Genomic DNA, 15505 nt, shown 5'->3' with positions numbered 1-15505 from the left:
CTGATCCCAGCCAATATAAATAAATAAGGGGGAGGAAGGAGTATGAGTTGGTGTCATACTGTGACTTCACATATGGGGGGGCAGATGTCATGTAGCTCCCCCCCTTAACAGGAGACTAGTTGAGAGGCTTTTCTAAAACAACTAAGACTAGCCTCAACCAAACACCTGGCAGAACATCTCTGTCTTGCAGGCCTGCTGAAAAGACATAAGGTCCTGGCAGGTCCGGGTGCCCCCCGACAGAGAATTCCACCAGGTAGGGGCCAGGTCTGAGAAAGCCCTGGCCCTGGTCAAGGCCAGCCCAGCCTCCCTGGGGCCAGAGACCATCAGTAGATGTTTTCCCTCTGATCTAAGCACTGTCTGAGGTATATATGAGGAGAGGCGGTCCATTAGGTATGTTGGTCCCAGTCCATTTAGGGCTTTAAAGGTTAAAACCAAAACCTTGAACCTGATCTGGAACTCTATGGGAAGCCAGTGCAGCTGCTGTGAGATCGGAGTAATGTGTGCCCTGTACGGTAATAGAAGCAATGCCTGTAGCTTTGAGGAAAGAATGCCCCCAGTGGCTGTGGCAAGACAACCACACAGTATTGCCCCCCTTCTGTCAATAAAAGATAGGGCACCAAACAAAATCCTACTACCTTGCTATTAACATCCATGGCAAAATGGTCCAAGAAATGAACAAATTATATCGTTTTCAATGGTCTCCATCACACTTAACATATTTAGGCGTTAAAATCTCTTCTAATTTAAAAGAACTGATAAAATTGAACCACCTCAAATTAACAAACCAAATTAAATCAGACATTACCAATTGGAATAAGCTGAAACTCACGTGATATGACAGATTTCACTTAATAAAAGCCTTTATATTACCAAAATTTCTTTATATGTTCAGAGCGATCCCTCTCACTATAAATAGATCACACATAGCTCAATGGCAAATTCTGCTCAATAAATTTTTATGGCAAAACAAACATCCGAGAATTGCGTTTACTACTATGAGGAGAAAATCAGCAAATGGAGGCTTTAATTACCCAGATTTATTTTTATACCAAACAGCAGCAAGACTGGTCAACCTCTTGCAAATGACATCCAATTCTTCCCAACCGGATTGGATTAAGATCATACAGCCCCTTTCAAAGCATTGTGACATCACAGACACAATTTGGAATAAACCAAATAATAGACCACAAGGTATCAAAAACAGTTTTGTGATATCGTCCATACTAAAGACGTGGGATCAAATCAAGACCAAAATTGTCCCAAAACTGTCTAGATTCTCAACGTTTCTAAATCAAGAATGGTTCTCACCGGGGCGGGATCGAACACTCATCCTAACTTTGTAACAGGCAAAAGTTACCAGATTAACTGACATCGCCACAAAGTCAGGGCTATTAGAGAAAATAGAGATAGAGAGAAAATTGGAACAAAAACTACAATGGTTTAGCTACTTACAACTTTCACACATGGCAGAAAAAATAAAACTAAGGAATATCATGAAAGAACCTCTGACAGAATTTGAACAAATCCTAAATTCATCTTCATATCAAAAAAAAGGGATGATAGCTAAATTGTATAAAATACTTTTAAACACAGCGGAAAACAAACAATTAAGCTGCCAAAATAGCTGGAGCAAAGACTGCTCAATCGAACAGTCCTCAGAGGTTTGGAATGATATATGGTCATCCGGTATATTCACTTCAAAAGTCACTGTAACTAAACTACAAACATTCAAAGTGATACACAGATGGTACCTAACTCCCCAAAAGCTAGCACTAATATCAACTAGATCATCCCCAAAATGCTGGAAAAATTGTGGTGAGGAGGGAAACTTTGCTCACTGTTGGTGGGAATGTGAAAAAATTAGACAATTTTGGGAGGAGGTACTAATGAAAATTAAAGACATCACTAATTATGAAGTTCCTTTTGACCCGAAAATAATTTTTTTAGACCTATGGGGAAATCTACTCATCCCCAAACCCAGAAAAGAACTCGTTGCTTCATTCTTTATTGCTTCATTCTAAGAGTTGCTTAGAACTCGTTGCTTCATTCTAAGAGTACCATAGCGACAGTATGGAAATCAAAGAGACTATTTTAGAAAAGATAAGTAACGATATACAAAATGCAGAACATTTCACAGAGAATACCGGTTTTATTGACAAGTGGCTCCCTTTTTTGGAATACATAGAAGAAAACAATCTGCAGCCTAACTCGAAAATTTTTCAAGTTATAACAAACAATGGTTACCTCTCGTTCTATTAAACTAACAGTATGATTGAGTTATCATAAGGATATATCAATGTTGTTTTTCAAGTATACAGGGCTAAAAATGTATTGTACATTAGATTTTTGACTTGACTTGAAATGATGTTTTTTACTTGTAAGTTATATGTTGCAACAAATGTTCAATAAAAAATTAATAATAAAAAAAAAGAATAAAAGATAGGGGGAGGGGCATGCCCCTTTCCAGAGCAATTTTGGCTTTTGAATGAGGACTTATCAGGGCCAGGCCTCCTAGCAACCACCAGGCTATTTGATACCGAGGCCTGACTGCTTGCTGTTCAGCAGCAGCCACCTCATGAAAGCCAGTGTTTTGGAGTGGTCAAAGTTTCAAACTAGGATCTGGGAGACGTAGCTTGAAATCACTACTCTGCCATGGAAGCTCAGTGGTTAACCTTGGGCCAATTATACACTCTCAGCCTAAGTTACCTCATAGGCTTGTTGTGAGGATAAAATGGAGGAGAAGAGAATGATATACGCTGCTTTAGGTCCTGATTGTGGGAAAAGGCAAGGTATAAATGAAATAATGAATGTAGCTGAAAATGGGGGCAGATAAAAAATTGGTTGTTGTTGGCTGGAAAGCAGAGAAGGAAGGAGGGAAAGGTGAGGATATGGAGGTTGCCAGGAGGAAATAGTGTGGTGCCCCTTCACAAGTCCCCATCATGCAACTGGGCCAAGTGACCACCACTGTGCAACTGGGCCATAGTTTTCCTGGGTAGAGGCTGTCATGGGGAGGGAAGGAGAGAAAGCTGAAGACAGGAGAGCTGAAGACAGGAGGGAAAATAAAAGTAGGTTGGCTGATTGGTGGGAAGAACGAAGCAGGGAAGGTGAGAATATGGGGGTTGCCAGGAGAAGACTACAAAGAAAAAAAGAAATAGGGAAGGGGATACAGGGGAAAATGAGGTCTCTTTAGAAGTCCTTGCAGGTCCTCCGTCCCACAGGTGGGCCTGCCTGACAGTCAGCACCGCACAGTTGGGCCCAGTGTCTGTCTCTGCACAACTGGGACACAGTTTTCCTGAATATCGGCTGACAGGGAGAGGGAAGGTGGGAAAGCTAAAGACAAGGGTGGGTGCAGATAAAGATAGGTTGGCTGGTGGATGGGAAGGAGAGAAGGAAGTGGGAAAGGGAAGAGGCTATGGGGGCTGGCAAGGAAGGGAAAGAGGAAATATTTGGGGGGAGGTGTGAGCTGTTCTTGTAAGTCCTTGTGGGTCCCCTGCTTGTTATTTTCTTAATATTTTCTCAGGTATGACTGATTTGGTCATAATACTATTTTTCAAAAGAACAAATTAAGGATATAACATTTTTTTCATAAAGGAACTACAGAAGCTTATCTACTTAAAAAAGAATGCTTCATTTTGTTCATTCAATTAATGTGTGATGTGAGACGTATAAGAAATTTAGCATATTTGTGTTCCTCTGATCTTTAGAACTAACTTTTAATATTATTTCATTTTCTGGAGGCATGAAAATGTTGATGGCACATATCCAACCACACAGTTCCTCTAATGGCACATATCCAACCACACGGTTCCTCTAAAGGCACATATCCAACCACACAGTTCCTCTAATGGCACATATCCAACCACACGGTTCCTCTAATGGAACAGCATTTCTATTAGCAAACAAGGGCAACAATCCCCCCCTCTTCCTATGTAGACCTCCTCTTTGCAATCTAAGCTATTCCTGAGAGTGTCTGGCCTCCAAGAACAGATTGAGGGGGGGTGGAGATTAGTGAGCTGCAGTAGTAGGAGGCACAGAAAATCCTGCTCTGCAAAGTCTATAAATGGGTGGATACATGCCAGCTTTTTTGTTTGTTGCTGACTGACAAGCTAATAGCATCAAAAGTGTCTTGTTGTTTCTTAAAGATGTGCTGATGTTAAATCATAGTCCATTTTGTCTTTTTATTACACACATTCTGTTCGATGGTGTAAGAAATTCAAAGACTTTGGGCACCATCCTGAAGATGATATCTGCTGCTTGGTGCCCAGATTGATGCATATTTTCTCATGCACCTTGAATGCATATACAAGCTATTTTTGTGTGTGAAGAACAACACTTTTGATTATACAAGCCTGTTGATGTGCATATAGCATGTTTCTAGACTAGTACTCATTGATCCCAAACCAAATAAGCTGTGAAGTGCCTTTCGTCCAGGGTCCAAGTAGTGTCCTATACATACACAAACTAGACTGCAATCTGACAGCTGCAAGATTCACAATAAGCAGGTGAACACACGAATGTGCCTTATACTAAATCCTACCATTGGTTCATCATAGTCAGGATTGTCTGGCATCAGCTCTCTAGGGTCTTGGGCAGAGATCTCTCATATCATCTACTGCTACCTGGTCCTTTTAACTTGAGATGGTGGGGATTGAACCAGGGACCTTCTGCATGTCAAGCAGATGCTCTTCCAATGAGCCATGGCCCTGAGCAATTTTGGTTATCCAAAGGTTTTTTGCAAGTTTGCATGCTTTCTTTGTGCAGTCACATGTAGAATATTGCATTGCAACTAGTAAGAACATAGAGTAAAAATACAGAGTAAAAATGAGAAGTATATGCAGTTTGGGAATGGTGTGCACAGCTTTACATGGAAAGGTACATTGCAACAATTAGTTCTATAGCTATTGCACATAGTATTCTACTATGAGGCTCATGTTGCTCAGTTTCTTGCATTTGTGTATGCACACAAATAAGCATTTATGACATGCTTGCATCTTCAATGTGGTCTGGGTGTGAGGTCCTGAGGGCTGAAGTTAAGGCACTTGCATATCAGTCAGTTTTGTTTTAAGGATCTGACATTCTTGTCTGTGAATGTTCTTGATTCATCTGTTATATTGTTGCTCTTCTTGCTACTCAAATTCCCTTTCCTTGTTTCCCCTCCAGGGCAGTAAAGGAGATGCAGGATTGCCAGGAACACCAGGGGAAACTGGCCTGGCAGGCCTTCCAGGGCCCATGGGTCCCCGAGGACAGCCTGGACCTCCTGGTCCACCTGGGCCAGGCTTTGCACCTGGAATTGTGAGTATGAGATGGACTTTGTCATAGGTCCAGTAAAGGGACAGTAGTCAGTCACCTCAAAGACTATATTAGCATTGTAAAAGTAACCATTTATGATTTGCATGATAGGAAGTGTTTGGGAGCCTGGATTAGTCAAGTTATCAAAAAATAATCAAGTAATCAAAATTCAACACTAGGGAGGCTACAGAGAGAAGGGAGGAAGATGAGGGGAAAGATGAAAATGCCAAAAAGAAGGATTTTTGTCTTTTTAAATTCATAGGAGGTAACAATAATAATTGACAAACTCTTTTAATCTAGTGACAAACAAGTCATCAAACTAAAAGGCTATCTCCTGAGAAACTGTGATTGCCTAATATCAAGGCACATGTCTGCAAGGTGCATGCATAGTGTGATTTCTATCTTAACACTTACTGCATAACTTTATCTATAAACTAATGCTGCCCATTATTACTTAGGATGATATGGAGGGCTCAGGACTGCCATTTGTTTCTGCTCTCCCTGGAGCACGTGGACCAGAAGGGCCACAGGTAACTTACCCTTTTCTTTTTCTAAGGCTGAAGTCTGATATGCACTGTTTTGAAAGTAGGAAGGAACTAGTGAACACAATGGAAATGCATCTGAGTAAATATGCTTAGGACTGGACTGCAAAACAGTTACATGTCTACGTGAGTGACATGTTTCATCACTAATAGATGGTTCATGTGACATAGATGCAGCTACGACATCCACGAGTGATAATGGAATGTAGTTTGGAGAAAGTAATGCAGGCTTGAAATCATTTCTTGGTTTTCTGCCACAAGTGCATAGGCCATTGCAGATTCCTACCAGGTTCTCGACCTTAGAGCCCGTGTCTGTTCTGGGGATAGAGTAAGACTTTGATCCTGTTGCCGTAGAAAGTCCTGCTCTGCTGCTGCCACCCTTACAGACACTGAAGCATGCCATGAGATGCTTAGGCCACTGGATGTCATTTTCTTCACAATCAACTGCAGAGTTAGTCTAACCCTGAAAGACAAGACTCCTCTGTAGATAGCAAATTGAGTATTTCATACTATAACGCTGGGTATTACTGTGTTTATGTTATTAACTAATGCTAATACTCTCAAGACAGGTATAACTAAGTTTGGAAGGGACCATGATCTCATGACATCTGAGAGAACTTGGTTGATGACTTCATTTTTTTTCTTTTTTTAAGGGCCCACCAGGACTTCCAGGGCTCAAGGTCAGGAAATATTTAAATTATGTATTAAACGTGTTGGTTGATAGAAATATGGCTTGAATTGCTTTCGGGCAGGATAAATTCATGCAGATGTTATTTATGTATTTAAACTTTTTTTCACTGTCTTACAGCGCACAAGGCAGCTTACAACAGACATAAAAATAGGTTTTAAAAATCTCAGTTTAAAGTCACAGTCTAAAACTATCAAACAGATGTAGTTCTTAAGGAAACTGTCTTAAGCCACCTCCTAAAGATCAGAAGGGAATGGGCTATGTGACCTCCCTAGAGAAGTTGTTCCATAATCATGACAGCCAGATGCTTTTGCTCTATAATGCTTATTTTGTTTTCATGATTATCCTATGTAGATTAGGATATTTCCCCCAACAGGCAAATTCTATCAGTCCATTTTACAATGCAAGAAAGTAGGTAGAGTTAAGTGCTAAGGGCCCATGGATGCTAAGGGTAGAACACCAACGCAGTGTGTTGTGAGCTATGGCATCACAATAAAGCACTCTTTGGAATACAACGAAGTACCATTGTTCTGGTACAGCACCCCAGGATTTTGCAAATGTGTCATGTTAGATGTAGGCAGGGAGAGTTAGCGGGAGAACAGGGCAAGGAGGACACCAAGCGCAGTTCTATCAAAGTCAGCAAGATGAGGTTATTCTTCTCATGCAATGTGATTGTCATGAAACATGGGTATTGAGCACAAAACGTGAATGTTAGCTGCCATGGCCTATTGCTCCAAGAGGTACAGCAGTACACAGACAGACAGAAGTGACAATTCTGTGCAAATATAGATCAAACAACACAGCATCACAGATTCTACCTCACTGACACTGATGTGTCTCTAAACCTCAAAAGGATAGACCCAAGTACACCATATGGTGACAGGGAATGCAAATTATGTAGAGCAAAAAAACGACATTCATCTGCGTTTCTAAAACACTTTCAGGGAGATGCTGGCAACCCTGGTCTTCCAGGAGAGAAAGGAGAAAAAGTAAGTATAGATCATACAGTCTGAGAAGTTCTTTGAAATCTGTATTGTGAATTGCTGTTTTAAGGGGTGCTTGATCTGTATTATCACAATAATTCTGAATGGGAATTGAACTGGGTCACTGAATGACAATTGCAATTCCATATTGGTTACAGGGAGATGCAGGATTGCCAGGACTGGATGGTCGGCCTGGACTGGAGGGTTTCCCAGGGCCACAGGTGAGCATCATGTTCAGAGCTGTGACTTTTCTGAGACTGTAGTTTAAGGCAACTCTTATAAAAATATGCAATGCTTGGAAAAGGCTGCTTTTTTTTAAAAAAAAACTGTTTGAAAGGTTCTGGCCTTGGATCAGTGGAAATTAAGATCTTCCTGGAGTGACTTGGGTATAAATATTGCTCTAGTAGAAAAGCACTACAGAAAATCCACACTCAGCAATTAAAATAAAGCGCTTGTGCATTTTGACTCTCAGGCATTTTGCCTCCTCACATGTATGGTTTTTGCCTGCATATACCTGACTGAGCATAGCAGTGTTACTTTGTTTATCTGATTATGCTGCTCAGATATGTGTAACTATATTGTTTATAACTTTCAGTGTACAGCATGATTATTTATCTGCTGTATTTATACCCAGGACTGTTGATGATGAAAGCTATTTGTAATGAAAATAATCCTGTATATCAGTTGGGGTGGGAAAGGAGGCACTAGGCTTTCTTCTCTCCAGCTCTGTAGCTGTTCTGCCTGCTGCTGCTTCATTTCCTTCTTCATTGTGCCAGTGGCTAAGCCAGGGGGAAAAGGTACACTTGCTGATCTGTCCTGGTGGGCTGATTCTCTCCTTGTCTGTTCATTGATATCTGTATGGCCCAGGCATACTGAAGAAGGGTGGTATCCAGTCTTTCCCCCATCTCTGTAGAGGATTTGGCCATTGCTATTTTCCTCTTCTTGGAGTCTGTGGCAAGGTTAAGGGAAACAGCAGAGCCCTACAACATCGAAAACTGATCTTGCAGGATTGCATTCATCTTTATATAATCCTATCAGAGCAATGATTTTGCTTAAACTTAAACTGTATTTAAACTGGAGAACAAACTGAGTGATGGCAGCTCACCCAAGGCCATCCTGTGAGTTCATGACTGTAGTTGTAGGTCAGCACTGGACTGCTGGAACCGGGTCCCGACTTCCATCTGCTGGACCACACTGGCTGACATTTTTTGCATCACCAGACACCATTCTTCATAGTCAGAAATTATCCCCTTTCTGATAACATGCTCATCTCCTTGTGTTTCTCCTTTCAGGGGGCAAAAGGTGACAAGGGGAACTCAGGCGATAAAGTAAGTAGCTTCCTGGATTTGAGAAGACACTGCTAGTTTGCTAGTTGCTTTAAAAAGTAGGTTTCACTTGTAGAAACAGCCAGTTATTTTTAATCTATGGTTTTCCTAGACTTTTAGGCAACATATCCTTGGGCAAATAAAGCCATCTAACAAATTCCTCAGTTCCCCTATTCTCCAAGCATATACATCTCTACCTTTGTTCTACTCTTGCCTGTTATGCCTGGGGCAGGAGGATTCTCTGAAGATCTAGCGCGTTGCTGGGCAGGAAAATGACCACCATTAAGTGATTTATTGGCAATTCCATGTTGAGTACTTAAGAGATCCAGATGATGATAATGACTTAGGTAAAATTTTAATCTAGCCTCATTAGGAGTTGGGGGTTAGAGGATAGAAATGGTGTATTTTTTTAAAGTTTCAAAGCAATCTGATCTGGCATACTTCACAATTATTCCAAAATCCCTCTTAATATCAGAGACATCCACCTCATGCATACATTTTCTCAGTGGCACAAAGACAGCTTAGCTAAAATGTGTGCAGTCAAGAAAGCTTAGAACTAAAACCTCTAAATCTGTCAATTGCTTTTTCTTTTGAGGGTGAACAAGGTCAAGACGGAGTAGGATTTCCTGGGCCCCCCGGCCCCCCCGGCCCTCCAGGTCAAGTCGTCTATCTGACTAGTGATGATGTAAGGATCGCCGTATTTTTTGTTTACTCTTTCAGAATCATGTTATCTCCTTAATTTGTGCAAAAATGCAATAGTTTTTGCTCCAGCTTTTACTAGAATATTTGCTACTATAATGATTGTATTCTGAACGGCTCCAGCTATCAACTCAGTGCTACTGCAGGATGAGCTGTCTGCTTTGAATTTCTCATGGGAAGAAAATTAATATATATAGGACCATGGTAGGGATCCCAGACCCTGTCGTGGCCTCTGAGTCCTCAGAGGATGAAGACCTCAGGGAGGATGACAGGGGAGAGAGTGTCCCAAGCCCCTCCAGAGTCAGCCGCTTGGAAGACCAGCAGGGAATGGAGCAGCAGGAACCCTTGCCAGAGCAGGCTGAGGAATCCAGGGCAGGATCAGAGACAGAGGCTGTTCCCTTACCTGCACCAGCACTGGAGACCAGGGCAACATCCCCACCAAGCTCCCCTGAGCCTGAAAGGCAGCACAGAGGGAGGCAGCGTCTTGCTGCACAGGAAAGGAGACGAAGTGCAAGGCTTCAGGCACTCAAACAGCGGCGTAGTGACCTTGAGTCTTAGCAGGATGCAGCACTGCCCTGGAGGTGATTGCTCTTAAGCCAGGACGCCCTTTCCCTCGTTGCAGAAGCACCTGTGCACAGACCTGCCCGGCTCTACTGCGACCCAGCTCTGCTCTGACTGCTCTCTTTGACCTTTGAATTTGGCTCCCTGGACTACACTCCCTGCTTGTTCCCCGGTTGGCTTGGTTGAACTCTGGACTTTTAGAGAAGCTTGTGGCAGACTCCCCGCCTGCATTCCAGCACAGACCCCCAGTGGGGGTGGGGGATCTGCTGCCCCCACTCCCCCCACCCCGCCCCCACTTACCTAATGGGCAGGGGGGCACGCACCTTCCCTGCATGCTCCCCCATGGCGCTGCACGCTCCTGTGCGCAGCAGCCACTGGGATCGGGCCCGTTTTGGCCCGGATCGGGGTCGCTGCGGAGTACAGCAGCGCTCCTGCGCTCCGCAGCGCCTGAAAATGGGCCCGATCTGTGGCAAAACGGATCCATTTTGAGGCTCTGCGGAGGAGCGCTCCTGCACTCTGCAGCGTCTGAAAATGGAGTTGTTCTGCCGCGGATCAGGCCCATTTTCAGGTGCTGCGGAGCACAGAAACGCCCGTTTCAGCATGGATTGGGCCCGTTTTGAGCCCCTGCGGATCCTGGACGTGCTCCCAGGGGCTGCGCCTGTGGGGGTGCGCGCTTGCACACGCGCGCACACACCCTCTCCCCCAAGGAAAGTGCCAGGCCCCTATCCCCCGCTGGCGGTTGAGGGGGCCTGGCAACCCAGGACCATGGATATGTACTCAAGCCTTCAGTTATATGTCTTGGTTAAGATGATTGTGCAAAGTAGTAAAGGTGACCTGCAGCACCATCCTAATCAGAGTTATACCTTTGTAAGCTGATTGAAGTTAAAGTACTTAGGAGGGTATGACTCTGCATAGGATGGCACTGTTAAGTTCAATCTTGCACAATCTCCTTCTTTTTTCTTTTACTAGAATTCAAGATGCTTTTGACAGTTATGGCATAACTGTAATCTGTGGTAGGAGGTCCTGAATATATTCTCTTCAGACCATGAAAGTGTACTTTACTGGGTCAAATCAATGTGTGTCTAGTCTAGTGTTCAGTACAAGAATCCAGTAACCAGAAGGCCTAAGTAGTCCGTTAGAAATAGGCTGGTGAACCATGATCTGCTTCCTGGTCTTGATTTACAGAACTGGAATTATAGACCTTAAGACTAGTTGCTCTAGTGCAGACTCTATTGATTGCAGTTTCTAGTTTTGTAGCAATTATGAAAAGGAAGACACGTCAAAGTTCAATGGAAACAGTTTGTGGATTTCTTCCTGCAAACCATTAATTCAAGAAAATGTTCTTAAAATTCCATTCATTAATAACCTACCTCCTGATACTTAACCTAGTATACTGTTATTCTATTTACTTCATTTATACATTGCCTTTCTCCCCAGCGGGGTTCCAAAGCAGCTTACATCATTCTTCTCTCCTGCATTTTATCCTCACAACAACCCTGTGAGGTAGGTTAGGCTGTGAAAGTGTGACTGGCCCAATGTCACCCAGTGAACTTCCATGGCAGAACAGGGATTCGAACCTTGATCTCCCAGATGTTAGTCTGACACTGGCTCTTTGTTATTAGAATGGTCTTCAAAATAGATTGGTCATTTTAAAATAAAAGAAATGGAAAGAGGTTGGAGACAGCTTCAGCAATTCCAGAATTTAATATATATATATATATATTAAATTCCTATATATATTGGTAGGAATATCTCTTGGCTGCAGGTATCTTGCTATTTGATAAACCACTCAGGCTCATAGGAAAGCTTTTTAGAGCAGTTTAGTGAGCCTTAGATCAGCCGTTTGCTTGTTTTTTTAATGCTCTGTCAAAAATATGATCTTGGTTTTTTTGTTTTTTTTAGAGAAGCTTATCTAGTGTACCAGGCCCAGAGGTAAGTAAACTACAATTATATGTAACCCTCCAGAATATAAAAAACAGTTTATTGAAGAATGATAGCTTATCTGATGAGTACTACAAAGGACACCCTGTCCACAGGGCCAAACTATACATTATGATTTTAAACATGTAATGTCCAGGCTCCCTTGACCTGACTTTGACTGACATAGTCACATATCAGGTGTGAGAGAACTTATTTCTCAATTGCACCAAGCCTCAACTCAAATTTGGGTCATAGCATGAGGGAAGAAGGCACTTCAGTCTACCCCTTGTGTTGTTTTCTTGACCCCCAAATGGCTTTGTGGGTGCTTTTTGCTCATTGGTGAGTTTCCCCATGGGGGTTTTGTTTATGTACCGATAAGCTATGTGTGAAGACCACAGCATACCAAACAGAGTCCTTTGAGGGCCATTTCAGGTTAGAGAAATTGTGTGGATGGGAGGCTGGAGCTGTTTTCCCCCTGACCAGTGGTACCAATCTGAACTGGTGACATTGGTGGGTAAGACTTAAATTCTGAAATAGATGAGTAGACAATCCATGGCTAGGGGTGTGCAATTCGGTATTCTGATTAGGTTAAAAATACTGAATCAGAGCCGTTTCGGTTTTTGTCAGTATTACCGAAACTTTTTCTGAATACCAAAATTTTTTGGTAATACTGAAACAGATTGCCGAAACGATTCGGCCATTGTTTTCAATGAAAAAACCTTCTCCCGGCTTTCCGGGAGTCTGGGGGGGCATTTTCTGTCCAAATCACACCAAACTTGGTGGAGACCTTCTCCTAACTCTCCTCTAACTACCCCCCAAGATTCAGAAAGATTGGACTTTGGGGGGCCATGTTATGTGCCCCCAAATAACATGCCCCCATCCTCCTACACTCTCCATGGTTCTCTATGGGGAAAAACAAGTCATCTTCCTAGGTGGCTTGGGGTGGCATTTTGCAAACAAACTTTCAGGGAACTTGCTCCCACCTGTTCTCCCACCCTCCACCAAGTTTCAGGCAGATTCCACTTTGGGGGGCCATTTTAGGGGCCTCCCAAAGAAGGTGCCCCTATCCACCTCCACTCCACTATTCCCTATGGAGGAAATAAGAGAGGCTTGTCTGGCTAGGGGTGGACTTCAGAGGACCTCCTCCTACCTGTCCTCCCTCCCTCCACCAAGGCTCAAGCAGATCTCACTTTGGGGGGCCATTTTATGGCCTCCCAGAGATGCTGCTCTTAGCCCCCCCTTTCTCCATTATTTCCTATGTGGGGGAAATAAGACAGGCTTGTCTGGCTAGGGGTGGCATTTTACATGCAAAATGCCCCCAAACATCGGGGGCCCATCTCCTACCTGTCCTCCCACCCTCCACCAAGGCCCAAGCTGATCCCACTTTGGGGGCCATTTTATGCCCCCCCAAAGGTGGTTCTCCTGCCACACCACTTTGTCTTTCTACTGTGGGAAAGACTTCCACACCAGAGAAACACATGGGATTGGGGCTGCCAATGGCCACGGCCACAGTCCACCTGCACCCAAACTGCCAAATACCACACACACCCTCCCCAAAACCTAACCTCCCCTGTCCTGTGGCCAGCCACTTTCTATTGATTCCTGTTATGGGAAAATCTCCCACAGCAGGAACCCATGGAATGTGGCATCTATGGCCACAGGAACAGTCCCCCTTTTAAATCCACCCCCCACAGCCCCACACTGACCCAAAGACATCCTCCCCAACATTACCACACTGGCCACTACCCCAGGAGCAGGCTGGCCAGCCGTCCCCCATTGTTCCCTGTGATGGGAATTTTTAAACTCTCTTTCCCTGGGCAATTATGCACAGCCCAGGGGTGCCACAATGGTGGGCACACTCCTGAGTGCGAGCTTGTCTGTGTGAAAGAGCACCTGAACCCCACAGACAGCCTCCCCCAAATTCCCCCACCACCTACAGAGATGGCTGGCCAGCCAGCCCCATTGTTCCCTATGATGGGAACCAACTGCACAACAAAGAATAAAACACGAACACACACTGAATAAAGTTTTTTAAAAAATATTTTCTCACTTTCAAAGTACAAGTAGGCAAAGCATTGTGACACATTACACCAGCAGTCCCCCACACAGAAAAATAACACAACTCACTTCACATTAAAGAATCACAAAAACACAATTCCTGTCAAAAACACTTTATTTCTTGAACAGCTTTAGGTTACACAGCAGGGGGGCACACCAAAGAGCATGCCAGCAGTATCTTACAAAAAAAAAATAACACAACTCACTTCACATTAAAGAATCACCCAAATCACAATTGCTGTCAAAAACACTTTATTTCTTTAACTGCTTTAGGTTACACAGTAGGAGGGCACAACAGGGCATGAAAGCAGTCTACTACACAAAATAACACAACTCACATGGCCCCCCAAAGTGGGATCAGCTTGGGCCTTGGTGGAGGGTGGGAGGACAGGTAGGAGATGGGCCCCTGAAGTTTGGGGGCATTTTGCATGCAAAATGCCACCCCTAGCCAGACAAGCCTCTCTTATTTCCCCCATAGGAAATAATGGAGAAAGGGGGGCTAAGAGCAGCATCTTTGGGAGGCCATAAAATGGCCCCCCAAAGTGAGATCTGCTTGAGTCTTGGTGGAGGGAGGGAGGACAGGTAGGAGGAGGTCCTCTGACGTTTGGGGGCATTTTGCATGCAAAATGCCACCCCTAGCCAGACAAGCCTCTCTTATTTCCCCCATAGGGAATAGTGGAGTGGAGGTGGATAGGGGCACCTTCTTTGGGAGGCCGTAAAATGGCCCCCCAAAGTGGAATCTGCCTGAAACTTGGTGGAGGGTGGGGGGACAGGTGGGAGCAGGTCCCCTGAAAGAGGGGTGCATTTTGTTTGCAAAATGCCACCCCAAGCCACTTAGAAAGATGACTTGTTTTTCCCCATAGAGAACCATGGAGAGTGTAGGAGGATGGGGCACCTTGTTTGGGGGGGCATAACATGGCTCCCCAAAGTCCAATCTTTCTGAAACTTGGGGGATAGTTCAAGGAGAGTTGGGAGAAGGTCTCCACCAAGTTTGGTGTGATCTGGACAGAAACCGCCCCCCCCCCAGACTCCCGGAGAGCCGGGAGAAGGTTTTCTCATTGAAAACAATGGCCGAATCAAGCCGAAACGCGAATACCGAATCGGCTTGCTGTTTCAGTATTCCCTGAATACCGAAACAATTTCCTGATTCAGTTAAAACTGAATCAGGTTTAACGAAACAGGCAGGCCTTGCACACCCCTATCCATGGACTATCATGCACAGTTCTTTGGGTGTGCCCAAAATTAGCATGTCAACAATTTTCATAACCTTTGTTGTTTTTTCAAATTTAAACACAATTTAAGGGAAGTGCATGCTATATTCAGAAATGTACCTGACAGTTTTAAAAATTATATTATTTTAGTGTCAACTTTATGAAGTTTTGGCTGTCTGGCAAGTGTGTAAAGTTTATTTCTTGCAGACAAGAGAAACCTCCTATAACC

At 43.8% G+C, this 15505-nt stretch overlaps 1 protein-coding gene across 2 annotated transcripts in view; it reads left to right on the top strand.

Moving 5' to 3' along the window:
* Positions 1–15505, top strand: part of COL18A1 (collagen type XVIII alpha 1 chain) — a 134272-nt gene that overhangs the window by 91833 nt on the left and 26934 nt on the right. For both annotated transcript variants that reach the window (XM_054971541.1, XM_054971540.1), the window contains exons 16-23: positions 5161–5292; positions 5748–5819; positions 6485–6511; positions 7464–7508; positions 7661–7723; positions 8795–8830; positions 9423–9512; positions 11990–12019. In XM_054971541.1, the coding sequence (XP_054827516.1) occupies positions 5161–5292; positions 5748–5819; positions 6485–6511; positions 7464–7508; positions 7661–7723; positions 8795–8830; positions 9423–9512; positions 11990–12019 (495 nt within the window). The remainder of the gene's footprint in view (positions 1–5160; positions 5293–5747; positions 5820–6484; positions 6512–7463; positions 7509–7660; positions 7724–8794; positions 8831–9422; positions 9513–11989; positions 12020–15505) is intronic.

This window comes from Eublepharis macularius, chromosome 2 (assembly GCF_028583425.1).
Source record: "Eublepharis macularius isolate TG4126 chromosome 2, MPM_Emac_v1.0, whole genome shotgun sequence".
Classification (NCBI taxonomy): domain Eukaryota; kingdom Metazoa; phylum Chordata; class Lepidosauria; order Squamata; family Eublepharidae; genus Eublepharis; species Eublepharis macularius.
Note: the sequence above shows the minus strand (reverse complement) of the source record. Positions and strands in the feature narration are given on the sequence as shown.